General features: G+C 35.7%; 2 protein-coding genes across 3 annotated transcripts in view; one reads left to right on the forward strand and one right to left on the reverse strand.

Annotated features, from left to right (window-relative positions):
• Positions 1 to 1547, forward strand: part of METAP2 (methionyl aminopeptidase 2) — a 28212-nt gene extending 26665 nt beyond the window's left edge. For both annotated transcript variants that reach the window (XM_027107236.1, XM_027107237.1), the window contains exon 11: positions 867 to 1547. In XM_027107236.1, the coding sequence (XP_026963037.1) occupies positions 867 to 1119 (253 nt within the window). In that variant the 3' untranslated portion in view covers positions 1120 to 1547. The remainder of the gene's footprint in view (positions 1 to 866) is intronic.
• Positions 1548 to 4542: 2995 nt separating this feature from the next.
• USP44 (ubiquitin specific peptidase 44) lies at positions 4543 to 17795 on the reverse strand. Its single transcript, XM_027107235.1, has 5 exons — positions 16309 to 17795; positions 12914 to 13109; positions 10352 to 10460; positions 6032 to 6237; positions 4543 to 5191 (listed from the first exon to the last, which is right to left on the reverse strand). Exons 1-5 carry the CDS (start codon positions 17728 to 17730, stop codon positions 4992 to 4994), a joined length of 2133 nt encoding a protein of 710 aa, XP_026963036.1. The 5' UTR covers positions 17731 to 17795; the 3' UTR covers positions 4543 to 4991.
• Positions 17796 to 27703: the final 9908 nt, after the last annotated feature.

A 27703-nucleotide genomic window follows, 5' to 3' on the forward strand; every position in this document is an offset into this window, starting at 1 on the left:
TTGTTCCTGATCTTAGTGGAAATGCTTTCAGTTTTTCACCATTGAGGATGATGTTGGCTGTGGGCTTGTCATATATGGCCTTTATTATGTTGAGGAAAGTTCCCTCTATGCCTACTTTCTGCAGGGTTTTTATCATAAATGGGTGTTGAATTTTGTCAAAAGCTTTCTCTGCATCTATTGAGATGATCATATGGTTTTTCTCCTTCAATTTGTTAGTATGGTTTATCACATTGATAGATTTGCGTATATTGAAGTATCCTTGCATTGCTGGAATAAACCCCACTTGATCATGGTGTATGATCCTTTTAATGTGCTGTTGGATTCTGTTTGCTAGTATTTTGTTGAGGATTTTTGCATCTATGTTCATCAGTGATATTGGCCTGTATTTTTCTTTCTTTGTGCCATCCTTGTCTGGTTTTGGTATCAAGGTGATGGTGGCCTCGTAGAAGGAATTTGGGAGTGTTCCTCCCTCTGCTATATTATATTTTTATTTACTTTTTTTTTTTTTACTTTTTGGAGATGGTTGAAGTGTCTACTTTTTGTTCAGGTCTTTCAGTTTACTGCCGAAATTTCCCCCAAAAGGGAAATTCCCACCTTCATACTATTGATGAGTCTGTACTTGGAATTTAACACACACACGCATAGACACATAAATATAAGGTAGCCTTCATCTGGTCTCCTATTCATCTGCCATCTATAATTGGGTGTTATACATTCTGGTTTTTGAATGTTGAAAGAGGCAGCAAAAAGTTTTTTGAACTTTAATTACTAAGTGAAGTCATAGCTTTGGTTTGAGTTTTCCTTAATGAGGGAAATGAGTTGCTAACTTTTTAGCCAACTATTAATCTTGGATTTTCTTGTCTTAGGCTTCCAAGAACAAAACACTTGTTAAATGTCATCAATGAAAACTTTGGCACCCTTGCCTTCTGCCGCAGATGGCTGGATCGTTTGGGAGAAAGTAAATACTTGATGGCTCTGAAGAATCTGTGTGACTTGGGTATTGTAGATCCATATCCACCATTATGTGACATTAAAGGATCATATACAGCGCAGTTTGAACATACCATACTTTTGCGTCCAACATGTAAAGAAGTTGTCAGCAGAGGAGATGACTATTAAACTTAGTCCAGAGCCACCGCAACACCTTTTATTTTCTAAGCTTTGTTGGAATACATTATACCAGAATTAATTTGCAACCTGTTGTCTTTAACAGTGGACCTATGTAATACTTTTATCCATGTTTAAAAAGGAAGGAATTTGATCAAAGGCAAACCATTTAATGTAATTAACCAAGGACTTTGAACTGTTAACTGTTTTCCTTCTGTCTAGGAAATGCTATAAAGCTCCAATTAATTAGGAATGACCTAATACATTTTGTTTCAAACACCTAAGAGATGCTTTTCAGATATTTATATTGCCATATTCTTAATTGAATGCTTTGAATGACTACATCCAGTTCTGCACCTATACCCTCTGGTATTGCTTTTTAACCCTTCCTGGAATCCATTTTCTAAAAAATAAAGACATTTTCAGATCTGAGAGCTATATTTCAATGTCTGTGGTTATAATTCTGTACAGGAAATAGTTTAGCTTAATGTAGGAAAACGTAGAGCCTTTTATCTGGATTGTAGACCTCCACACTGAAACTTTTCTTCTGACGTAGTGGCTAAAACAAGATCTATACATGCATAAAGTGGGAGGAGAATCTTCATAAATTAATATACAGCTTTAGGCATATTTTACCTTTATTTTCTTTTTAGGACCATATTAGTCCTCGTCTCATTTTTCTCCTGACATTGGAAAGATCTAATTAAAACATATTAGTAGGAACATTGTACCAACTTAAAACCTTGATTTACTAAAATCTCAACCTTTAGATCCTTTGTCCAGTGGTAGTTATTTATTGAGAAATGTATTCAGCTTAGTAAGTGAAAAGGGTGCTTAAAACCACACAAATAAAAACAGGAGAACTTCCCATGTTTGGATCTTGTTCTAGTTAATTTTTAGGCTTTTTCATTAGTGAACCAAATTCTCTTAACACCCTGTCCCTGTACTGGCTTGAATTCATAACAACATGGGCGGTATTTCAGGAAGTGAGGTTACAATGATGCTCATAGCAGCTAAGTGCAGACGTTACATGTGAGATGCCTAATACTTGTTTGAACTGAGCCCCACAGTTCTTGAGCAGATTGCTTGAATTTTGTGTAAATGATTCGTTGGGAATGTTCCCACGTAATTTCAAAATTGTTATGTACCAGGGTAAAGCCTTAATTTGTATATGCTTTAGCACAATAAGATTGCCTCTGGGATGCTGTTTAGTTTGTATTTTGTTTAACATTTTTCTCCTAAGAAACCTGGCTTCTGTACTAAATCATTTATTATACATTAAAAAGTTGCTCTTTCATATTAGAGCTATAAATGTTATCTTGTGGGATAAACAGTGTAGTTTTTAGCTATATGAGCCATGTTTATTATGGTGCTAATGTTCAATAGCTACCTTTGAATAATCTCTCCATTTCCTCTGATGATGTGCAAGTAGCAGAGCTCACCAGTTCACGCCTGGACGTGTTACAGGGCTTGCGCCCTCCAGCTAGCTCTTTTGGGGCTTTGAGTCCATACCTTTCTGATGTGCTTTGGTGGGAGGTATAAAGTATCTTGATTTCTAAACCCAAGAACTTTCGAATTGAGTCAAGAATTTGTAGCTTTGTAAAACCTCTTCAGCAGTAGTGATCTCAAACCAATTATAAGCTTGAAGCTCCCTTCCCAAGTTGGGAGCAGTGGCATCACTGCATGCCCCGGAATGGCAAGGGATATGATCTTGTAAATAGGAAAGCTGTTACTTAAAAATTGTATTGTTCACCTACTAGCCATGTATCTCTTGAAATCATTTTGTCATGTTTACAATGATGTACCTTATTGGTAACAAATTATTAGCTTGATGTTTAACAATAGTGCCTTTAGTAAATTATTTTACAACCAAAACACGTTGTTTTTTGTTAGATCAACTTAGCAGAATGTGTAAGTCCACAAGGAGATGTACTGTAAGAAATCTAAGTTTCTGTTCATTGACTAGGTTTTAGTTTTGTTATTTTAATAGCCTTCATTTTTTTAGATCAGTTTTAGGTTTGTAGCAAAACTGAGCATAAAGTACAGAGTTCCCATGTACCCCCTTCCTCGACTTCAGAAACACAGAGCCTCCCCATAGGTTTTAGTTTTAAGGATTTAAAAAGTAAAGGGCTAAGTCACTTACTACTTTCTCGTATGTATTTACATTGAAGTAAGTACTGAAACAAGCAACTATACCATTGTAAACAACATAGCTTCCAGAGTTGTTTTTAACTGTTCCACTAAAATTAGGTACTAAAAGGTGTAGCAGTTTAAGTATAAAGTAATCCTTGACATTAAGAAACGTTAGACTCAGGTATCTTGACCACAGTAAATCTTTAATGAGGTATAATAATGTTAACAGTTGAGGTAACAACTTGCATAGGTATTTAATAGATGAATGATTTTAAACCTTAGCCATTTAATACTCGAGCTGTAGTTTTGGCATGAATGATTTGTTCAGTGATAAATTCTCATTGCACTTCACGATCAGCTGCCTGAAATGATTTCAACCTGCAAGCAAAACCCACTTGAGAAAAAAGATAAATCATCTTCCAGTGGTTAACACTTAGCTAAGATATTACATAGCTCTTCTATAGAGGTTAATGGATTCTCATCTTTCTGAATAAAATTAAATTAGCAGCTGTAGGACTTTAAAGAGATCTAATAAGGTTGTTAGGGAAGAGCAAAGAGTATTACATACTATATTTTTAATAAAATGCAAGTGTAATTTTTTTTAATTTTAAAAAAGGGCCCAGTGTTTGAATATCTAAGAGGCTCTTAGTATTCACATAATCCTAGCAAGAGTAACTTAATCCAGGCTTTAGTTATTTAGAAAAATGAGATACTGAATATTTTGCCCAGATGCCAATATCTTGTGTGTCCTATGCAATTTTTTCTCCTCGACTTATTTTTATCCCTTTAAACTAAAAATTTCAAGATACAATATAGTACAAAGCTTTAAGAGATCTAATGTTAAATATATAAAATGAACTCATATCCAAGTTGAACTGTACTTGTATTATATCATAATATACTGTTTGCTACATTCAGTTTTTTTATGACTGCTTTATTAGAATCTGGACAAACCTATTTACTGCCAGACAATCATTATAAATCTTGGCCAGCATTGTTTTCATGTCCATAGTACTGAAGTCATTTAAACATGCTATTTATAAAGCTGTCATCTTCATTTGTATACAGTTTGACTATGCCAAATAAAGAACAATTATTAAAACTTAATAAATTTTTGAAAAAAGGAAGTTCCAATAACCAAAATAATGTCTGTTCTGAGCCCTGTAACACACAAAGCCTCAGGAATATTAATGAGTGTGATCAGTGAGTATTTAAGTGGTACCTTGATATTTCACTTTGTAGTAGTTTAACTCCCTTTAGAGGGCAAAGGTGACTTCAGTATACAAATCTGAAAGAAATGCCTTTTTTTTTTTTTTGGTAAGACTATTAGTGAAAAAAGTCTAATATTCTGTCTGATAAGAATTTGTATAGAAAATAGCTATAAAAGATAAATAAGAAATGTATAAAATGATGCCACCTGAACTTCTTCAGTAGAAGATTGCACAAATTCATGATCTGAGCCAATTAAGACATCGAAATATAAAAGAGGTAACACCAGTCTGAGGTAAACACTAAAAGTTTAAAACTCCCAAGTACTTGAAAAACATTTAGTTACCTGCTGACATTGATACACATATACTTACGCTAACTTCCTCTGTAAAAAAGAGATTTGTTGTAGTTAGGTACAAAATATGTAAACATAGTGTGCACTGATTAGTAAGTAAAAATAAAAACAATGAAGCTCAAAATTAAGTCAGCCCTTTAAAAAGTATATATACAAATCACAAGAAGAAAGCCCCACTGTCTTTGGATCAGCTAAGGATTTCATTAGAAGAGGCATCAGCTTCTTCACTGGGATGTTGGCTACCAGACAGGAGTTCTGGAGGCAAGAGTTTAGAATGTCCATTCTCAGTAACTCGCTGGGTATAAAACAAGATATAAGCTTGGGCCTTGCATACTTCATCCATAGTGCACATGCTTAGCTTGGAATCATTGCAGTGTACCCAGAACCCTAGAGTGAAGCACAGAAATACATCTTAATGTTTACAAAGGAACTTTAGAAGTTTCTAGCATAAATGAAAACATGGATTTAAAGACAGTTTCAGTGAGAGCTAAGCTTTTTTCAAAGGGAAAATAATAGTCTAGCCAATTTATTTCTTTTAATTAGAAATACAGCTTGGGCAGTATGTTACTCTGGAATTATCTACCTTTATCCTAGAAGTAATTTGAAGTTACAGAATCTGACCGATTGGTTCACTTGACACTAGCTTTAATTCCTGGTATAATCTTACCAGTTCATGCTTTGCTGGTAATTATACTGTAAAGCAAATAGTGTACAACTCATGGTAGTGTTAAATTAATTGCCTTCATGGGTTATTTGGGGCCTTTTGTCCATACCTCTTTTTTCTAAGGTTCATGGAGGCATTAAGTAAAAGTTTTATATGTTAGAACTTGAACTCAAAGTTTGTTCCAAATATCTGTGATCTGCCAGTTTGTTAGATGCTTTGTTCTTTAACGAAAGTAACTGAATTAAACCAGTTAAAACAGAGGATCTACTTTTGGAAGTGTGCCTTTAGCACTCTCTGACCTTTAATTACTGAGACCATCCTTACTATTTTATCCCTTCAGCTCTTATAAGTCAAAACTACCACAATCCTGCATAAAATATCCCATTTTCTGCACAAAACCCCCTGTTTTTTATGAACAATACTGCAGAAGCATTCTTCTTGAAAGAAAACAGGTCAAGTGGCTTTGCTTAAGATTACTTAGTGGTCAGTTTAGAAACCCTGAAAGCCTGAACTCTGGCTTCCAAAAGTCTAACCCAAGATAAAACACTTTTTCTCGTCTCTACCTCCTTCGGAATTATAACAGTAGGCAGTGTAGTGTCCTGAGCCAAATCCTTTCCCGTGGTGCATTACTACAGCAGATAAATCATAGATAAAACATTCTGGTCTGAGGGATTTCAGGGATTCCCTGCAGCAATAGGGCTCCATGTTTAAGATTTCTTCAAAGCCAACATGAACACCAATCTTCTCTCGGTTATTATGTCCTGACCACCTACGAACAAATCAGGGTAAAATTATCAACAAAAATCAAGGGAAAATAACCACGTACTAGGTCCAAACTCATAATAATAGAAGGCCTCAGCGTAGAGTACAACCATATATAATAAATAGTGTAAACAGAAAATCCTTTCAATGCTAAAGTTGGCTATAAATAGAGGAATGTAGGCTTATTTACCAAACAGGTACAGTCAGGTTGTAAAATAAATTATTTGGCTTCTGTAATTAGATGACAGTATAGGAAGAAAATTAACTTTCAGAAAAATATGGCACTATGGCATTTTCCCCCTTTGAAGAGAGAAATTCAACACACCAAAGGGTTTTTAATTCTTACTGTCTTGTCCATACTTGGAGGAGGATGTTCCAGAACCTAGAGTTTGTTCCTGGGAGACATAACCTGGACCTTTCTTGGCCAGGGGTGGAGAAAAAACAAAACAGGGCACCTCTAATTCCTCAGAACATTTCAGAGCTCTTCATACTAAAAAAATAGAAACTGTGACCCTTCCCTGTGTGTAAATCAGTATAACACCTGTTAGTGACAAAACTCAAATAATGTCCCTATACTGTCAGTTTCTCAATCTGTTGGTCATGCTTCCCAGTACGGGGTCTATGCATGTAAAGCAATGTTTTCATCTTATGCATAGTATGAATTGGTGCTACAGGAGAAAAATAATGTAATATATGTTAGTTCTTTCAAGAGATTATAATCCAACTTGGGGTGTTATGGTGCAGAGACAAAAGAGAGACAGATGAAAATATAGTATTAAAGTATTGGGGCTTCCCTGGTGGCACAGGGGTTAAGAATCTGCCTGCCAATGCAGGGGACACGGGTTTGAGCCCTGATCAGGGCAGATCCCACATGCTGCAGAGCAACTAAGCCCATGTGCCACAACTACTGAGCCTGCGCTCTAGAGCCCGCAAACCACAACTACTGAGCCCACGTGCCACAACTACTGAAGCCCGCGCACCTAGAGCCCGTGCTCTGCAACAAGAGAAGCCACCACAATGAGAAGCCCGTGCACCGCAACGAAGAGTAGTCCCCTCTCGCCACAACTAGAGAAAGCCTGTGCGCAGCAACAAAGACCCAATGCAGCCAAAAATAAATAAATTTTTTAAAAAAGTATTAAAACATGAGGTTAAGACAGCAGGAGGTAGAGAAGGGAGAGGGGCATATAGACAGGTTTTATGAAGGAAAAAAATGTGAAAATGCTTATTAGTATGATGTAAAATGTGGTATGGAACTAAAGTCACGTGAGACTTGCAAATTATGTCATCTGCTGGACTAGAAGTCATATCCCAATCTTTCCCTATTAAATGTATAAAAAAAATCCTGTATCCAGTGTACCTTTAATCTTAGTAAAGATGGAAGACCAAGCATGGAAAATAATGGGACTTGCTTAACCTAAGTTCCTGTCATTCTCACTTTATCTCCCTTTTATTTTACCATAAAATTCAAACCTTAAATTACTTAATTATGCTAAAAAGTTATCTAATTAGAAAATATTCATTTCTGCCATTTGCAGCAACATGGATGGACCTAGAGATCATCATACTAAGTGAAGTCAGAGAAAGACAAATATCATATGACATCACTTACATGTGGAATCTAAAATGATACAAATGAACTTATTTACAAAAGAGAAACAGACTCACAGACTTTGAAAACAAATTTATTGTTACCAAAGGGGAAAGATACGGGGGAGGGAGAAATTAGGAGGTTGGGATTAACCTATACACACCACTATATATAAAATAGATAATCAACAAGGACCTACTATATAGCACAGGGAACTCTACTCAATACTCTGTAATAACCTATGTGGGAAAAGAATCTGAAAAACAATAGATATATGTATATGTATAACTGAATCACTTTGCTGTACACCTAAAACTAGCACAACATTGTAAATCAACTATACTCCAATATAAAATAAAAATTAAAGAAAAAAATATTCATTTCTATCAATAGGTGGGTACCCATTATTTTCTGCTGATAAAAATACAGTAAAATGATAAAGAAAAAGATAACACTATATCCAAAATTCATAATGGTTTACTTCTGAGAGGGTGCAGGAATAGGACTAGGAGGCACACACATCGGAACTTCTAAGGTATTAGAAATGTTGTTTCTTATGCTTCTTAAAAGCGCTTGGGCGCCCCTCCCCAATCCCATTCTCCCTTTTATCTTACATACCCTATGTATTGTATACACTGGCAAATAAAATAGTACTTTTTGAATAGATGAAGAGAAAGGAAAGAGATAAATGTGGTGGTAGTGGCTGCATAAAAATGGTCTCTGAATCAGAAATATGGCATGAAGCGTCAAAAATGTTTTGGGCAGAAGATGGAAGGGGGTCAAATAGGTTTAAATTAAGGTGAGCTTTAAATGGCAGATTAAAGAGTCAATTATGAAGAACAGGAGGTTCTTCAACAATTTATAGTAGCCAATTAAGTACCAATTTAAGTACCATAAATTTAAGTCCTTTCAATGCTGTCTTTATGGAATCTTATATGTTCTCACCTCTCCATGCTACCTGGCCCTGAACAATATTCACCTCCTAACAATCTTCCTGTTTTCATTCCACTTGATTTTACACACCATGGCAGGTCTCACCAGACTTTTCACTAAACTTTTGTTATATACCCTTTCCTTCCTTCATACCTTTGTTCAGGTTGCTCTCAGGCTAAAGTCCTCCTCCTGTATACACCCCATTCATTCACTTAATATTTTGGGGCATCTACTATGTACTCAGTTCTAGGCTTTGGAATATAGGAATGAAAAAGACAAGATCCATGTCATTACTGAGTTTCTGTTCGTGGGGAGAGAAATAATAAACTATTGCAGATAGTGGTTTTTGCCATGAAGCAAAAATAGGGTAGGTAACGTGACACTGAAGGTTGGGTGGTGCTACTTTTAAATAGGATGGTCAGGGAAGTCCTCTAAAGAGATGAAATATGAACTGAGATTTAAATTATACAAAGTCCTCTATGCCATTAGAGAGGCTTTGGGAATGTTTAGATTTTGCCTAACTCCCTCCTCCAAGGCGCTGATAAATCATTTTGTATATAGTTTGTGATACTTGGTATTTCTACTTCACTATTATTTCTGTGCATGCCTGATTATAATCTTGTTGAGAAAAGAATCCAACCTTATATTCCCCAAAGAATATGAAACAACATCTGGCATTAAAAAGCACTCACGTGGTATCTGCTGACTGTACTTTTAACAGCTTAAATAAATAACTTTAGTCAATTATTTCCATTAACAGTGATTATCTCTGGGAAGTGGGACTGAGAGAAAGAGGTACTTTTAGTTTGGGCTTTTACATTACCTTCTGTAATGTTTGAATTTTTTTTTAACATGTATTCCTTTAATTTAAAAAAGAAAGAAACTGGCAACAACTAATATGTACAAGAAACATGATCTCAATAGTTTCCAAATCATAGCACATAAAGTAACTTCTCATTTCTTAAGAGAAAAATAAACTCTCAAGTTAACATGGTTATTACAAGGTATGAATCCATATGCTTTGATTAACCAACAGATTTGCCAACTAATTTATCTAAATATATTTCTGAAAACTGAAGCTTTTTGTTTTTCTTTTTAACTGCTTGGAACTGAACTGCTATACCATTGTTCAAATATTTTCCAAGCATGAAGCAATTGGGTCAAATACTCTCAAGTTATAGATTTAAATTTTAAAAATTTTATGCCTAAAATATGCTGAATACTCTCAAATACTCTCAAGTTATAGATTTAAATTTTAAAAATTTTATACCTAAAATATGCTGTATACTCTCAAATCAAATACTCTCAAGTTATAGATTTAAATCTTAAAATTTTTTTTTTAAATCTTAAAAATTTTATACCTAAAATATGCTGAATATTAAACACTATAAGCAGAGACTTACAAGGAGAATGATACTAGCAGACCGAAATGCGAGGGGTCAGCAATACATTCTGCAAGGGAAGATAATCAAGGAGAGTTACTGAACATGGTGTCTATGATTAGGGCTAGAGACAATGACAGAATTTTTTTCCCTTAAAAAAAAAAAAAACAAGTAGATAAGTCATCTAGCCATGTATTAAAATTTATTCTACTACTAACCTGAATCGTTTGAGATGTAGTCTGAGAACCTGAGGTAGGTGGCAAATCATAAGCTGTTTCTGGGCTTCTGTGAGTACAACTGGTTTTGAGGAAAACCTTCTACGCTTTGCTGTGATATTAAAGACAGAATGAGATGCAAATTTAAGGATACAAGGAAAAGCTGAGTAAACTCAAAATAATTCGACATGCATTATCAATTAAACATCTACTGCATTACAGGCATTTTACTGTGTTAGAGATAAAGGCATGGCCTTGCCCTCAAGACACTTAGAATCATGTAAACACACAAAACTTATGAGCTAGTCAAGGTATACAGACATGTAAACAAATAAGCACATTGACTCTTGAACAATAAAGGCTTGGATTACACGGGTCCACTTACATGCAGATTATTATTTTTTTCAATACATGTACAGTCGGCCCTCTGCAGGTTTCGCATGCACAGATTCAACCATGGATCGAAATTTACATCCGCGGTTGGTTGAATCCGCTGATGTGAAATCTGCAGATACAGATGACCTACTATGGAATTTGAGCATCGGTAGATTTTGGTATAAAAGTGGGCGCTCCTGGAACCAATCCCCCATATATACTGTACATGATTTAATATAATCCTGAAAATAAGGCAACAGAATGATACTGTGCTATAATATTTTTAAATGGATTTGGCCATGCCAACTAACAGGAAAAGTTAAAACTCTCCCTAAACATACTTTAATATACTCTGAGTCTAATTAAAAAGTTTCATGGTCAGTTCATTTCTTGAGGCTAATCAGGATCCCCGGGGCATGGGACCTTCCTTCCAAGAACACCCATCCCTGCTTCCTGGGGATCCACCCCAGCACTGCCCAAGAAAGCAAGCCTTTACTAGCTCAGCATCTGAGGTCTCCCTCAGTATCTTGCTATTTTAGTATCAAATCTTAAACAAGTGGAACTGAGGATTCTTTTTGTTTACCCCCCTGCTTCTCTAGAGGTCCACCTATGGACCTTGTCCTGGCTGGGCCATTGGCTACCAAAATTTGCTCTTGATGTCCAGGAGCTATTCTTCAACTTGTACAACAACTGCGACTCCAGCCGTAGCAGCAGCTGCTTCTCATGTAGGAAGTAGAATCAGTCCACCATGAGGCTGTCCTCTAACCCATCTCCTCTTGCTACCAGAAGCCTTTCCTCCAGGTCTATGCCCCTGAGATCCAGGTATCAGGCTGCTGCTGAATGTCAAAGACCTACCTTTGGATTGTCATCCAGAAATATATGGTCCAAGTGTAGCTACACAAACGATGTTAACTCCTTGAATTATAATTTTAAACATTTGACATTATGTATTAAATTAAGGCAGCTCTTTTAGGCCCTTATTTGGTGGACCGAGGAGACACACACAAACATGTTATAAAGCCATATTCTGCATTTATTCCTATCTTTCTACTCCCAGATTTGGTGATGGAAGCATCTAGGACCATTCACATTTATGTCCAAGAAAAAAAATACTTCACTAACAAATCTGATAAAGGTTTATTTTCTTTTAACCTTATAAATCTTAGGCTCCTATAAATTAACAGATTTTATATTAGGCAGCACACAGAAAACAATGTTAGTATAAGTTGTCCTAGAATACGATCAACTGATGTGCCATTTTTTCAATGCTGGAACAGCCATGTTTCTTTTATATTTACCTTATAAGTTTAGTATCTAAAGCCCTAGAATCATTTTTTCAGACATGGAGCTTAAGGAGAATATCTGCAAATATAAAGTATAAACACTAAAATGCCATGTACACATCGACAGAGATAAAGAAACTGGATAAAGACACAGAAGATCCGATGTGGTTTTGTATACCGTTGCCTGGAGGATGATGCTTCTTTAATTGAAATGGCTATTTCATCCCCCAGTGCTGGGTTCCTATGCTCGCCTCTATCAGAGAGCTTATCATAGTAGATCTTAATTGTCTGTTTCCTCCATTAGGTATGTGAACATCTTGAAAGTGTCTTACGTCTATCCACAGCAACTAGAACAATTACTAATATAGAAGAGACAGTCAGTAGATGGTTTTTGAATAAATTTTTGTTTTTATGAAGCCAAAGTCCATAGCAGCAGTCCAACTATATGTCTTATTTCCTATTATATAAGTACGCAGACACACACACACACACACACACACACACACACACGCACACACACATATTATCTATATATCAATGTTTTGATATGTAGCAAAAAGACTCATAAAGCAAACATTTCACTCAGTACTAAATAACATGGTTACCTTTTACTATTCCCATTTGCTACTTTATTCTGCCCTCACATATTAAATTTAAATCTTATTTTACGAATTCTTTCTATAATTTACTATAGGATCAAAACATTTTTAATGTCATCAATAAGGGAAAACAAACACATAGTTCACAAATGCCAATTGAAAAGTAGAACTATCCAGCCAAGTTTCTTTTGATAAACTAACAGTTTATTTCTATACCTGCTACTAAAGGAATTTATTCCAGCTTCCTTCATTTGTGTTTCTCTTTGCTAACCTTAGAAAAGCAAAGAGAATATACAGCTTCTACTTACAATTGCACTGGTCACATATGTAGATTTTTCCTTCTAAAGCTTCGGTTTCTGTGAATTTGGCCAACATTTCAGTAACCAGACATGGCTGGGAAGCAATATCTTTTCCACTGCATTGGTATCTTTCTGGAAATTCCAGTGACAAGTCCCAGAAAGGTTCTATGGTGTTTGATTTGTTGTCACATGCAAGACATGTAACCTGCAAATAAAAATATTAGTTTCTCAGATTACAATCCTTCTGTCAAAATATTTATTCCTTTCACTAGAAGCCACTGCCAGTAAATTAGCTCTTCTTCTGAAGATGCACTATCAGAATTCTGAATAATCTGTTTTATATTATTTTCAGGGAATAATTTTTTTCTTCCGTAAACCCATCATGCATTGATGGGCTTTAACTACTAGGCATTCGAAAAGCTCCAACGGCATTAGTCAAGTCTGAATTTAGTAGAAAACCAAACCATGGACTCAGTTATATACCCATTGTGTGTATATATATGTGTGTGTGTATGTGCATCTATACATATATAATATATATGATATATATTTATATAAATTTAATTTAACGTGTTTAGATTATTAGACTTGAGGTTCTTTGCCCCTTTTCCTTCCTCATCTTTCACTGATTGATTTTCTCTCCCCAAATCCCTATAACCTCTTAACCATGATACAAGTAAAATACTACTAGTATATTTTTATATACAGATTTTAAAATATAGTATATTTTTATATATGGTATATTAGTATATATTTTGAAGCCCTACCAACTGATAATTTCAAAGGATAGTACATATAACATAAATATACATATAATATAAATATTATACATATAATATAAATACTCCCACTTAAAGCAAACATCACTACATTAAAATCCTCATCAAAATATAGGAACCATATAGAATATGAGGCCTTTCTAACAACTTATGTAGGAAACAGAGTAACTGGAAAAGGAAAGAATAATAATTTCAGTAAAGCATTCAGCAGGATTTAATGCCAACAAACACTGCCCATAACCGAAGACAGACTCTGTAGATCTAAAAATCCACACATGATACGAAATATCACTAAACTCTTTCATAAAAGCTATATTCCTGGAACAAACAAAAATAAAGAGGCCAATTTTAATGTAGATTTTAGATTTAACACAATGACACAAAGAAAATAATACTCCTGGTGTTTAGTTTGGGGACTCACTAGGACCATGGTCTGACCTTTTGAGAACAGTTTCTTGAATTTGGTGTGGGGGTGGGGCGGGGCGGGGCATTCCAACCTCTGAATCTCCTGAGATGACCAGTTTCCTAAGTGTTTATTACACATTGAAACGAAGAAAGCAAAATGCTAGCACAACAATTTTTATTAATTTCAAAATTCATCCATAAAGGAAAAAACAAGCACATAACCCCTCTCGCACTATTCAAAATATAAAATGGCAACTTTCTGGAAAGAAATTTGCAGCCAAGTATCAAAAGTCCTAATCTTTGACAAAGTAATTCTACTTCTAGGACTCTGTCCTAAGGAAATCATTAGAAAAACCGTATTAATTGATCGTGACATTATAATGATGTCTGGAAACAGTTTACAAGTCAACAATATGGAAATGATTAAATAAATTATGGTATATACATATGATGGACACTGAAATGTTGTGAAAAGAATGATCAAATATTTTGATGACTATGAAAAATCCTTACATTATTAAATGAAAAAGTGAAAAAAAGCAGGTAAATTCAACATGACCATACAATTAGCGGGAAAAATATGTATAAATATTCAGAAGAAAAAAAAAAACCTAGATGGAAATATACCAAAATATTAATAGTTTTATGTGTGGGTTATGTGGAGTTATAGTACTAAGGGATGATTTTTCTTCTGCATAGATTTACTATACCATATAGATTTTCTATATGGTATATATTATTTTCTTTATAATTGTGTATTTTAACTTTTGCATAAAAAGTTTAAAATGACAGAGAAAGATGGTGGAAAAATAAAATTGCATGCAACACAAGAAGCACAACTCTTATGTGCTAATTGACACAATGTAGAATCTATACATTTCTGAAATATGAAGGGAAATAAACTTCATAGATATTCCCTAAGAAATACATTTGAAATATTTAAACTACATTCCAGAAAAGTATGCTATAAAAACAAAAGGTGGTATTATTACCATGAAAGTTGAACTGAGGAACAGAAGCATGTGTATAGGGGCCTAATTGCCTCAGTTAAAAAATAAACTTTTTTTTTTAACATCTTTATTGGAATATAATTGCTATACAATGGTGTGTTAGTTTCTGCTTTATAACAAAGTGAATCAGCTATACATATACATATATCCCCATATCTCATCCCTCTTGCAAATAAACTTTTTAATAGATCTTTATTGGAGTATAATTACTTCACAATACTGTGTTAGTTTCTGTTGCACAACAAAGCGTATCAGCCATATGCATATTGACTTACTTCACTCTGTATGACAGACTCCAGGTCCATCCACTTCACTACAAATAACTCAATTTTGAATAAACTTTTTTTAAAGCTCTATGCTCTGGAAAAGTAGAGAGCCGATGTCTAGTAATAGTCTACCAACAAGTCCACTCATTCTAGAGAATCATTAATTAGATGGAAGATTCTGGTTTTCTGACTTTCACAGGGAAATTTTTGCGGGTGTAATTAAAATAAAGGAAAACCATTTAGGATCTTTCTAGATGAAATCACATTTATTTACCTTAAAATTTTGCTACCTACTTGTTAAAAGTTTTCAAACCTTGCCCCCTTTGGTTCTATAGGAAATCCTCCAGGGCTACTCCTTGGTCCCTGAAATTTCTCAAGTGTACACCAAATCCATTCCCAGTACAAAAGTATCTTCAGGGCTTCCCTGGTGGCGCAGTGGTTGAGAGTCCGCCTGCCGATGCAGGGGACACGGGTTCGTGCCCCGGTCTGGGAAGATCCCACGTGCCGTGGAGCGGCTGGGCCCGTGAGCCATGGCCGCTGAGCCTGCGCGTCCGGAGCCTGTGCTCCGCAACGGGAGAGGCCACAACAGTGAGAGGCCTGCGTATCGCAAAAAAAGTATCTTCAAATCTGTTCCTTGTGGGATTAAACTCTTCTCAATCCCTCAGAGAACGAATGCAATATCATTAACCTAAGAAGCTCTGTTTCCTGATTCCCTCTCCCCATCAAAAAGCTTTAATATACCATGGATGTAAAACTACTTCCAATGATTCATGAAGGAAGCAACTATAAGAGTGAGCTGACTTCTTCATACATTGTAAAAGTGACCAATTTTGACCTGACAACAGTACTAGTGCTAACATACTCGATATACAGAGAATATGCATTTTTTGGGCTTCACTTTATGAATTCCCCAAGATGAAAATAAGATTTTTAAAAATCCATACCTGACTAAGAAGTTGTCCATGAAAGATGTTATTTACAACATTCAGAACCTGCTTGATAAGTTTCCTTTGAGAAGTGGGGATAAGAGCTGGTAACCTGGTACCAGTTGTCTCTAGTTCATGTTGTATTTTATCCAAAAGCTCACAAAGAAATTCCTGAGCATCTTGTTGGGCATAACCACGAAAAGCAGGAATTAGTCTCCATACTGAGTGTAGCATAGCAAATGGTGAGACCAAGGCCCACTTTCCAGACCACATGACTTGGAACAAAGTATGCAATTCATGACAGAGAGAAATGTATTGTGAACTTGGCTCCCTTGGCTGAATAAGTTCCATCTTTCTACTCTTTGATGCTCCACCGCTTAGTCCTGATGATAAACTTGGATGTCTGGAGCGAACAGAGCATGTTTCTTTTTCTTGGCATTCATTCATTTGATATACTGTATCTGTGATTGGAGGATGCTTATAAGATGATCTTGTTTTATCACTAGCTGTCACAGCTAGCCATTGGTTCAGATCAAGTTTTAAAAAACATTGTCGAAAAATAAGTAAATGACTTAACACTTGAAGAACAGAATTCATATAGCAAGTATTTCCCAAATTTCTCAATCCTGTTACACCAGGAGTTACTATTGGTCTTCGTTTAACAGAGGAGTCACTGGCTTCTTTTAGTCTTACATCTTCTGAGGTAGATACTACTTTATCTTTTGCTGGTGATGCTGAGGCTTGCAGTGGTACTTGAACAGGAACTATTTCTACTGTGGTGGACTCAGCTAGACCTTGCAAACGTAAACTCTTTCTTGGAGGCATACTTTCCAATTCTGCTTTAACTTGATACTCTAATTCTTGCCGTCTTTTCTTCACTTCTCTTTTTGCTATTTTTTCCTGAAATTGTTCTTGCCTTCTTCTTCCAGTGGGTGACTGTTCAAACCAAGTTCGAAAGATTTTACCCATTAGTATCCTTCTCCTGTGCCAAAGAGCAGTATACATTTGATCTTCATTTTGAAGCAGAGATTGGGTGCCATCATGTAAGAAATAAGAATCATCACTTGTACCCACAGACCGTAAAACCCTTCCACTACGAGTGGTGCAGTGATAATTCTGACTTTTGATTGCACTTAATGTACTTCGTAGTAACTTCAGGTCTCCAATTGCATTATCATTAAGAACATAATCATCACAAAGGTAACAAAAAACATACATCTCATTCACCTCCAATGCAACAGGATGACTGCTTTCTTGAAAGTGCCTGAGTGCATGTTCTTCAATATATCTTCCACAAGCCACATGGGAACAGCTAAGGCAAGCCCAAATAGACTCAGTTGTATTGCAGTCCACACAATGCCATTTCTGAGGGTTGAGGATGGAATGGTCTTGAGCAAGCCGCAACTGCCCAATGTGTTTGCACTTATCCATTGTTAGCATTTATTTAGTCTAGCTGAGAAACACATAATCCAAACAAGTCTCTGTTCATAACATTTGAAGCATCTGAAAACTAAGCAGAACAATGTCAATTTTTAATAAAAGAAAAACAAAAAGCCAATATTTTTCTTTTTCACAAGGTATTTTTTCCAGGAATTATTTTATTTTTCCAGGAATAATTTAATAAAATTGCTCTCTCTGCTCCCAGTACTTGGGCTGCCTGTCATAATACCATAGGCAGTTCTCACTTTTCATTTACTCTAGACTTCACTAATCTTTCATCCACCTTGCTCTGAAAGCACACACACATCACCTAACTTTCTCTGATGGTTCCTTTTAAAAACTTTGTTTTTAATTTTATGCCACCATCTACTGGTAAAGAATGGGTAGCAATCCCTTTTCACATCCCCTTTTATCCAATAGTCTGAAGGCAGTTTACAAAAATATTCATTTTCTTAAAAATTGGGACTGGCAAGACCCAAATACATCTCATTAGTGTCTATATTCTGAGAGCCCTAAGTGGAGTTACTAAAATATAATCATAGTTAAAAGCATGGGTTTTGAAGTAGAAGCACTTAGGTTTGAAGCTACCTCTGCCACATACTGTTTATATGTCTGATTTGATCAAATATTCTAACTTCTCTAAACTTCATCTGTAAAACAGGGAAAATCATACCACCTTCACAGAATTGTTAAAGGACTGAGATAACAAAATATCTGGCACATAGTATGCTCAGATATTTTGTGAGATATATAAATGCTCAGTAAACAATAAATATCTACACATAGCTATAGTGAACAAATCAATATTACATTCTATTTATTTAAATGATACTAAATAAAAATACTAAATAGTCTAATTAACTACCATTTAAAATTTGGCTTTCCACTAGTAAATCAATAATGACCTTTAATTCATGGCTCTGTAACAATAGACTCTGATTTGATAGACTTGACAGTTTGCCTTAAGGAAAGAGAAAAGCATTCTCCCATTCTGTCTTTGTATTTGAATAGACTCTCAGGAATGTGCAAGGATGTATAAGCAAATTAAGAAAAAAGAGGAAAAATATGAAGTGAGTGGCAATATAATGAACTTCTACATTCTGGCAGGCTAAGCATTATCTGAAATTAGAAGTTTATTTCAAAAAACAAACCCACAAGGCTTCCCTGGTGGCGCAGTGGTTGAGAGTCCGCCTGCCGATGCGGGGGACACGGGTTCGTGCCCCGGTCCAGGAGGATCCCACATGCCGCGGAGCGGCTGGGCCCATGAGCCATGGCCACTGAGCCTGCGCGTCCGGAGCCTGTGCTCCGCAATGGGAGAGGCCACAACAGTGAGAGGCCCGCATACCGTAAAAAAACAAAAACAAAAACAAAAAACCCCACACACCAAAGAAACTTAACATAATAAAACAAATGTGATTCTGACCCAGAAACTTGTTCCTTTATCAGTTAAAGAAACACATCTGCTACCTGAACCTAAAAAGAGTGAAACGAAATCTAGTTAAAAAGTAGGGAATCACAAAACATTTTCTTCATTGATTTAACATAAATTGAACACAAATTTTATGTTGCAGCTGAGGACCTAGATACAGAGCACTCACAACATTGTGTGTAGCATGATCAATGCTTTCCATTTTTTAGGACAGCAAGACAGTATGAATTTCAATGTTACTTGCAGATGCTGCCCAAGGCCCTAAGAAAACTGCAAAGGTAAGGTTGATTTTTGGGTTTTCCCACCTCTTTTTTGTAAAATCTCCTAGCAATCAGAGATACTCCTGCCCACCACCAATTTCTTAACTCTTAAATACAGGGTTTGCTGAATAAAGATTTAAGACTGCCAGCCCCAGCCCTCACAACTGCACACACTTCACTTCTCTTCCCTCAAAATTTCCTGAGGCCCAAAATCTGGTCAAATATAGTATTTTATTAGAACCAGCATTCAACAATAGCTGCAATGGCAAAAGTAAGACATCAGTGATTAATATGCTCCATTACCCTAAATCCTTCCAGGTACTGAGGTTAATAATCTTGGAATCATACTTGTCTCCTCTCTTTCTCTCTCCCCACATCAATCCTTTAGGAAGAATGTTTGGCTCTACCTTCAAAATATATCTAGAATCTGATTACTTATTATCTCTACTGCTACCACCCTGGACCAAGCCACAATCAAGTGGATTACTGCAGTTAGGCTCCTAAATGTTCTACCAGCTTTGATCCTTGCTGCCACCAAAAGTTTACTGTTCACACAGCAGCAGCACACTCTGCCTTTAGACCCAGACAATGAGGTCCCAGACCTGACACGTTAGAGGGCCCCTGCCTGGCCCTCATTATGTGGAGTCAGCAGAGTCAAGGGATGTGGCCATCTGGAACAAGCATACATCCCAAACTCCCCTTTTAAACTGCTACTTGGGACCTGGAGAATTCCCTGCCCCAGTCATCCTCAAATCCTGCTTCCAGGGCATACCAGCAATAAGAAGCCACTGAAGAATTCTATAAAGGAGAATGACACAATCAGATATGTAGGTTACAGAGGGACCTGAACGGCAGATCTAGAGGAGGGATGAGTAATTAAAGGAGACTCTACTGCTCCGGATATTACAAGGAAATTAAAGCTGTAGCAAAGACAGGAGTAGAGGTAGATTAGTGCTGACCAAACACTGGTTGAAAGAACTGACTCAATATGGAGATTAAGTGAAGAATCTAGGGTTCTCTTCTATCTACTTTTACTTAAAAAGGATCATACAAAGAACACAGAGATAATTTAGTTAAACATTTGTTTCTGGCAAGTCATAGACAATAACTATTAATTCAACTTCTCGTAGAGATGAAGTGGGAAATGCTGTTTATTTATACTCAAGGGAAATTATTTCATTCTAAAATTTTAAAGAGGTGGTATGAGTTGACACCTTGCAGAACATTCAGAAAATAAGGCTCAAAAGAAAAAAAACCTAGAAAGAATACACACACACACGTATGTGTATATGTATATATACATACATGTGATATATACATATATACATACGTGTGTGTGTATGTGTGTTATCTCGGGGTACTAGGACTACAAATTATTTTATTAATCCATATTTTTAAATTCCCCAAAATAAGTTTTAAATAGGAAAGATAGTGCTAGATTATAGACTAGTCTCTTTACTTCCTTCTTCTCTATATCCTGCAAATACATTCCCTTAGTTATAAGGAATTTTCCTATTTCGTTACAGTTGTTACTAAAAAATCTATTTAGATGATGGCAAGGCCCTGACCTTCAACAGGAAGTGGCCTATAATCAAATAGCATAATTCCATTTGATGCAAAATTGTAAAAAGGGTGAAATGTTGATCAGATGCCATCTCTCTGAGAGGCAATATAGCAGGGAAGAGGTCTCACAGCAAAACAGACCTAAGGAATCCAAATGCCTGAGTCTAACACTCGGCTGCATTTATTACGTGACATAGACAATTATTTATGTTCCACATACCTCAGTTTTCCTATCTGTAAAATAACAGTAGTAATAACATCAATAGGGTTGATGAGGGAATTAGGGAAATTTATATTTGTAAAGCACTTACAACAATTCCTGGCACTTAATAATATGGCCCTTAGTACATCTTACTTTCCAATAATAATAATAATAATAATAGTATTACTACTACTACTATTAATATTAATATTATAAATGCTAGCTTCCCTCTAGTTTTATCACTTTTAGCCAGGGGTTCTTCTCAGGCAAATGTGTACTAAGGCAAACTTAGGTACTAACTGATAATTAAGATGTTAGCTGAGGACTAAGGTCAGACCTCTCCCAGGGGTATTTGCATTTTAAAAGGCGATCTTTCAGATAAAATCTTTTTAAAAATCCAAAGAAGTGAAACCAGAATGGTGGAATGACAGATCATGAGATTAATATTTTAGAGTAGGGGGCCCACTTGCTCAGTCTATTTATGAAAGAAACCAGTAGGGGGTGGACGACCAAGCGAAGGGCAGGGAAGAATGAAGAAGGAGCTAGAGAGCCAGGCTGCTGCCACCAGAGACCTCCAGTTTGCTCTGCTGCCTGGAGCCACAGCTCAGAGACAGTTACTAGAGTACCCCAAAGAGGCCTGGTCACACAAAGATCTAAAAGCCTGGCCACAGCTCAGAGACAGTTACTAGAGTACCCCAAAGGGGCCTGGTCACACAAAGATCTAAAAGCCTGGCCACAGCTCGGAGACAGTTACTAGCGTACCCCAAAGGGGCCTCGTCACACAAAGATCTACAAGCTTGGAAGAGAAGAAAGGGGGTTGGGAGTACTTCTTGACACTTCCTATTTTCCTCTACTGGGTTCAGAGCACTTCTTTTCATTTGCTAATCCACTGCTGAGAAGCTATATATTAGCTCTGTTTGGCTCCAGCAGATAGGATAAGTGATTTGGGGCAGTATATTCATTTTATAGAGAGTTAACAAAATATTTTTGTACCCCCCCCCATGTAGATTCTGGTAAAATATTACCTGTATCTATATATAATAGCAATATACAAATAGTCAAGATGTTTTGAATGAAATCTATATATAAAGATTAAAATTACCTATATCATTTTCTCATATTTTTAAAAAGTTTCACACTTTAAATTTCACTTAACAGCTACGAAATGGCTTTTTTAAAAACCAGATATGCTATCTTTATTTTAAATACAGATGGATTTATAAATATTCTGAAAGCTTCACTTTGTCATTCTTCACTGCTTAAAGACAATAAAAAATTTAATTTGTTCAAAGAAAACCATTCAAGCTACTCAAACTTTTCATGCCATATAAATGAGCAAGCATCTTTATTTTTACAATTCCCTTCAGCAAATCTCTAAAGTTTACAAAATAATTGTATTTGACTTGTTGAAACCTAATTATTTTACAGAGTTAGCATACCATTAAAGCAATTATAAAATAGAAAGCTAAAATGACTAGAAGAGAAATAAAACATAAGATCTTATTAGATATGGTATTTATAGTCAAAGGTTTATATCCACACAAACATCAAATAAGATTACAGGTAAAATATTTAACTTGTTACGGTTCGACAGCATAAAACTGCTTATACTTACCACACAGTGAGGACTGTAGAATCTATTTTAATGGCTCTTCAAACCTCTTCTTGTAATGAACCCTTTCTACCAGCAGAGGTTCAATGGTCAGATGTAGATAGCCATCTACCAAGTCTTTATCTTCAGACCTAGCCCTTCTGAACCAGTGCCAGGCACACTTCAACTCAGCTTACCTATACATCTTGCCTTCACAGAATTAGCTTTTCCAATATTCTCTTATTAAAGATACTGTATTATCATTCAAGTACCCAGGCTACAAATCTTACACTTTTTTTTTGATTCCTCCCTCCCATCTTTTCCATGCGAACATTCAATTTGTCATATCTAGCAGGGCTATCATTCCCCAAGTCTTGATTCCTTTCCATTTCCAGAACTATCATTCTCATTATGGACAAATCATTCTGAAGCACAGCAGTAACCTCCAACCTGGTCTCTCATCATCCGGACTCTCGCTTTCCTTCATAGTACTATCCCGCCAAATTAATCTTCAAGTTTGCTTTGAGCCTTTAATGCTTGTACTTAAAATCCTCTGTTCCTCATAGTCAAGTAAAGCAGTGGATTTCTAACTTCGACTAAGACTCCTTTAGAAACTTTACATCAGGTTCCAGTAAATGTGTGTATACATGTAACACACATACCTGGAGCAAAAGTTTCACAAACAATCCTTATAAAAATAATGTATTCTGATATTTCCTATTCTATTTCATTTAAAAAGAAAATGCTGGTCACAAATCGCTAAACGGCAGTTTTTCAAATACTGCAATAAAAAAATACTTTACATTTGACAGTCGTGCTTTCAAAATTCTCCAGATTCCAGCCTATCTTCTTCATCTCATCTTATTACCCCTCTGTCATGAGCACTCCAGACAAAAGGAATAATCTCCAGTTCATTTCCTAAACTCATCTTCCTCATTCCCTCACTTCCACCTTTAAAAAATTTTATCTATCCTCCAAGGCCCAACTCCTTCATAAAGTATTTCTAGTTAAGAAAATCTTCTCTCCTAACTTCCTAAAAGGCTTGAATTGTGCCAAATGTGAATTCTTGGGTTTATCTGTGTGCACATCCTTACTCTGCCAACTACCTGCTGGGTAGGTTCCCTGTGGTAAGGGAGGGACTACTCAAGCATCTTTTATCTCCTTAGTAAGAAAAGGTAAGGGCTTTATGAAGATCCTCTAGGTTCTATAGCCATACTGTTTCAGGCTACCAAATTCTTGGCACAGTCAACTAGTATTAACTGCAGGCCCACTTCAGTTTTCTTTGTGTCTTTTAAATCAGTGGTTAAGAATAGAAAGTCATTGATCACCAGTGACCAAAACTGTCCCCTCCTCTTAACCAAGTGGCCGTTTTGCCCAGCTCAGGCAGTTTCCTGATAGTTTGTGATGTCATTGTCCTACTTCCTCTGTTCTTAAACGAAGCCTACCATGTGTCTTGTCCCATCCTACGTGCTTCCAGACGCCCAAAATAGATCTTACACAAAAGCAGACTGAGAAATACTTCCCCAACCCTAATTGGGGTATTTTAAATTTTGGTATGACATGTAGTGACCCTTTAAATAAATATTTGTGCTCCAAATATAAGTATTACTAAAAGCTATAAGAATCACTGAAAAATTAGAAGGGTAACTAATTTTTTACTTCGAAAATGAACATTCCACTATAAACTTTTAGTTATCTTTAACATAATGATCCTTCTCAGGTGACCACTCACTTTCCACCTCAGTTTCTTTAGAAGACACTTAGAAAGAAAGCATAGAAACTACAAGAGGTTAGGTACCAGAGATCAGTTATATGAAAGTAATTTAGATTTTCTAATCAGTGCAATTAGTAGCATAGTTTTCAGATTTTTCTCATTAAAAATGTTTTTATGGAAGTCTGGAAGTTACCATGAAAAACAAACACAAAAATAGCCAAACTACATTACTATTTTAAAAAGTGACATAAAATGAGGGAAATGGCTAATATACATTTCTAGAAAGAGTATTTTAAAATCTGAATAGTCACTAATATAACATCATCATGCTCTATTAAGAAACTTCCCTCTTTCATAGTTTATACTTAGTCAAATAATCATCATATAAGATTTACATTTTATATAATGCCTAGTGTGTCTTATAGACACAGTTTTTACAACTATCAAAGGATTGTTTAAAACTCTTATAAGACCACATGATAAATTCAAACTCCTGAACATGGCATGTAAGAGTTTTCAAATTGTGGCACAATATGTACTTTTCTACTTTTATCTATGACCAGCCACTTCCCACACATCTTTTGTTAAAATGTTTTTATATATCAATGACCACATGGTGAATAAGTTCAATTTTTAAACATTTCATAACTGGGATATGAACTCTTGTTTCATAGGAAATGGGTATGCACATTTTATATAAATACTTACATAAATTACATACTTATTGAAGAAAAAAACATGTACCACTGGGCATAAAGTAGAATATTTAAATAAAATTGTCACAGTAACCATCTTTATCTCATTAAAGAAAATTCTCCCGAGACTTCCCAAGAGGGATGGCATATGTTGAACCTTTATTTAACAAAGATAATTTTTGTAACAAAACTTATTTTTCTTTTAACAATACCAAATAACCTAAACAGATCCTCTAGAAGCTATTAAAAGTAGGAAGATTTGTTATTTTCCATGATAAAAGATAGGAGGAAATGGCAATTTCAGTAGGAAGTAGGCCTTAGGAATTACTAACCACCACAATCCTTACATGCATTTGGATAAGAATGAAAATAACTATCCACAGTAATTACGGCAAACCTTACCCACTCCTTATAAGCAGTTTTCAATTTTCCATTTATTTCACGGAACCACCATAGTACCCTGTTCTCTTTTAAGAGATGTTTATAAAATGCCAAGGGTCAAGCATAGTGCCTGGTACATATAAAGGGATTCAATATTTTTGAATGAACAAATTATTGAATGAATAAACACAATGGGCTCTCAAACTCCCTCTGCTCCGTCTTAGGTATGCTATTATGCCTATTATGTGTTTTGGCACCTCTCCTTGTCAATCATGATGTATTTCCTTTCCTTTATCCTTAGAAAGGCTCTGGTTATTCTTTCTTCCTCTAGAGATCTAGAATCTATAATTACCCGGATCTTGCTTGAAACTCATTAAACAATAAAGGATACTCTTTCCCTGGGCCTTCTTCAAGTCTTAGCATGCCTCTCCTGAGGCACAGAGATTGTATCTAGTACCGACCATCTAAGGAAAAGCAAGTTCTGCTGCCAGATTATTTGATTTCCTCACCCACCACAACTTACAAGTATTTCATTCACAGGCAATTTTGTTCCAAAATATTTATCATTACATCAACCCACTGCAGCTAACTTCATAACAATAGGGGAAACATTCATAAAAAGATTGACCATTCTACCATGGGTCTAGTAAATTGAGCTCAAATACTTTGTGTGAAATGGCCAGACTGTTATTCTAGTACATATATGACTTGGCCTAACAAGTATATTCTTGGACTATAAATTAGTTTTCTATGGCATGTAAAACTCCATTAAAAATGAATTTCTTATAATAAAGTGTTTATGATGTCTGAAAGTGCTATGAAAAATCAATTGTACTTCTTATAGTAATCTTTGTCAGAAGCCAGTATTGGTAGAATCCTTTTATATTTTAGTTACTTGTCACCTGTTTGGGCAGGGCCTAATGGCAAAACTGTCCCCATTACTGAACTCAGGAAATGATTGGGCATACATTTCCTATCTTGATTAGACTCCTAAGCCCATGCTCTCAGCCTCTCTCTAATCTCCCTCAACTAGACAACTCCATTAGAATCTGGCAATGTTCCTTCTGGCTAACATTGCCAGGAGGGAGAAAAACTTCAAAGCATGTTTTTTTCTGCTACCAAGATGCCAAAATGTTGCCTTTCCCTGTACTTCTGTATGATCCAAAAACCCAATTGAGCGAACATTTACAGAGGTTTTTCCTCCATGTTAAGCAGTAAGTCAGGTGCTAGGGTTACAAATAAAATACAATCAGACTCTGCCTTCAAACAATCCAACAAGCAGAAAATCCTCTTATGTACTACCAATGCTATAACACTCAGTAAGATTCAAGTGTGTAGAGGAAAAGTTTGGTAGAGGTATATATGATACCTTATTTCTTTCTTTTTGGAGTGCAAGAAAAAAAATATGTGAAAAAGGGGGGTAAAGACAATTGGGTAGAAACAATATACTTCAAACATTTAACCCAAATCTTCAACGGATTTCCCATTTTAAACATTCCAAAAAGTTTATCATTGCATATTACACTAAACGTGGATTCACCAATCACTTAAATTTTTTTAAGCTTAAAAAAAATGTGGGACATTAATGTTTTCAACGAAAAATAAGACTTATGCACAATCAAACCAGTCAAAACACTTCAACTTTCTACCATGTATATGTATTGAACTCTCTGTTCAATATCAGAATGTGTCTAAATTTCAATATGAATAGTCTACAATGATAAATACTGGAATGAAAAATCTGCTACCCATTGCAAAATTAATGGCTAGGACACAAAAAGCTAGAGAAATGGCAGTTCGGGGGAGAGAGGCTAAATGAGACAAAATGTATTAAATCTCTTTCAAACGGCCTGAGACACTAAATTAAGGTTAAAAAGATTAGGGTTCCAAGAATACAAAGTGTTCATGTCTTTCAAGACAACTAAGTACTGAATCTCACTGTGATTATGAAATATTCTATAAACATGTGCTTAACTTATGCTTGGCTTTCCTAATTTGATCACAGTGAACAGCCAATTCTTTTTCCTTGTTTATACCTAAAGCTGGTTTTAAAGACAACTCAAAATGGAATTCCAGGCCCAACATTACCACCCCCCTACTTTTACCCCACAGGCAGCTACTTAACAGATAATAAGGAA

Source organism: Aethalodelphis obliquidens, unplaced genomic scaffold, assembly GCF_003676395.1.
Source record: "Aethalodelphis obliquidens isolate GAN/ISIS:26980383/991018 unplaced genomic scaffold, ASM367639v1 scaffold8, whole genome shotgun sequence".
Lineage (NCBI taxonomy): Eukaryota > Metazoa > Chordata > Mammalia > Artiodactyla > Delphinidae > Aethalodelphis > Aethalodelphis obliquidens.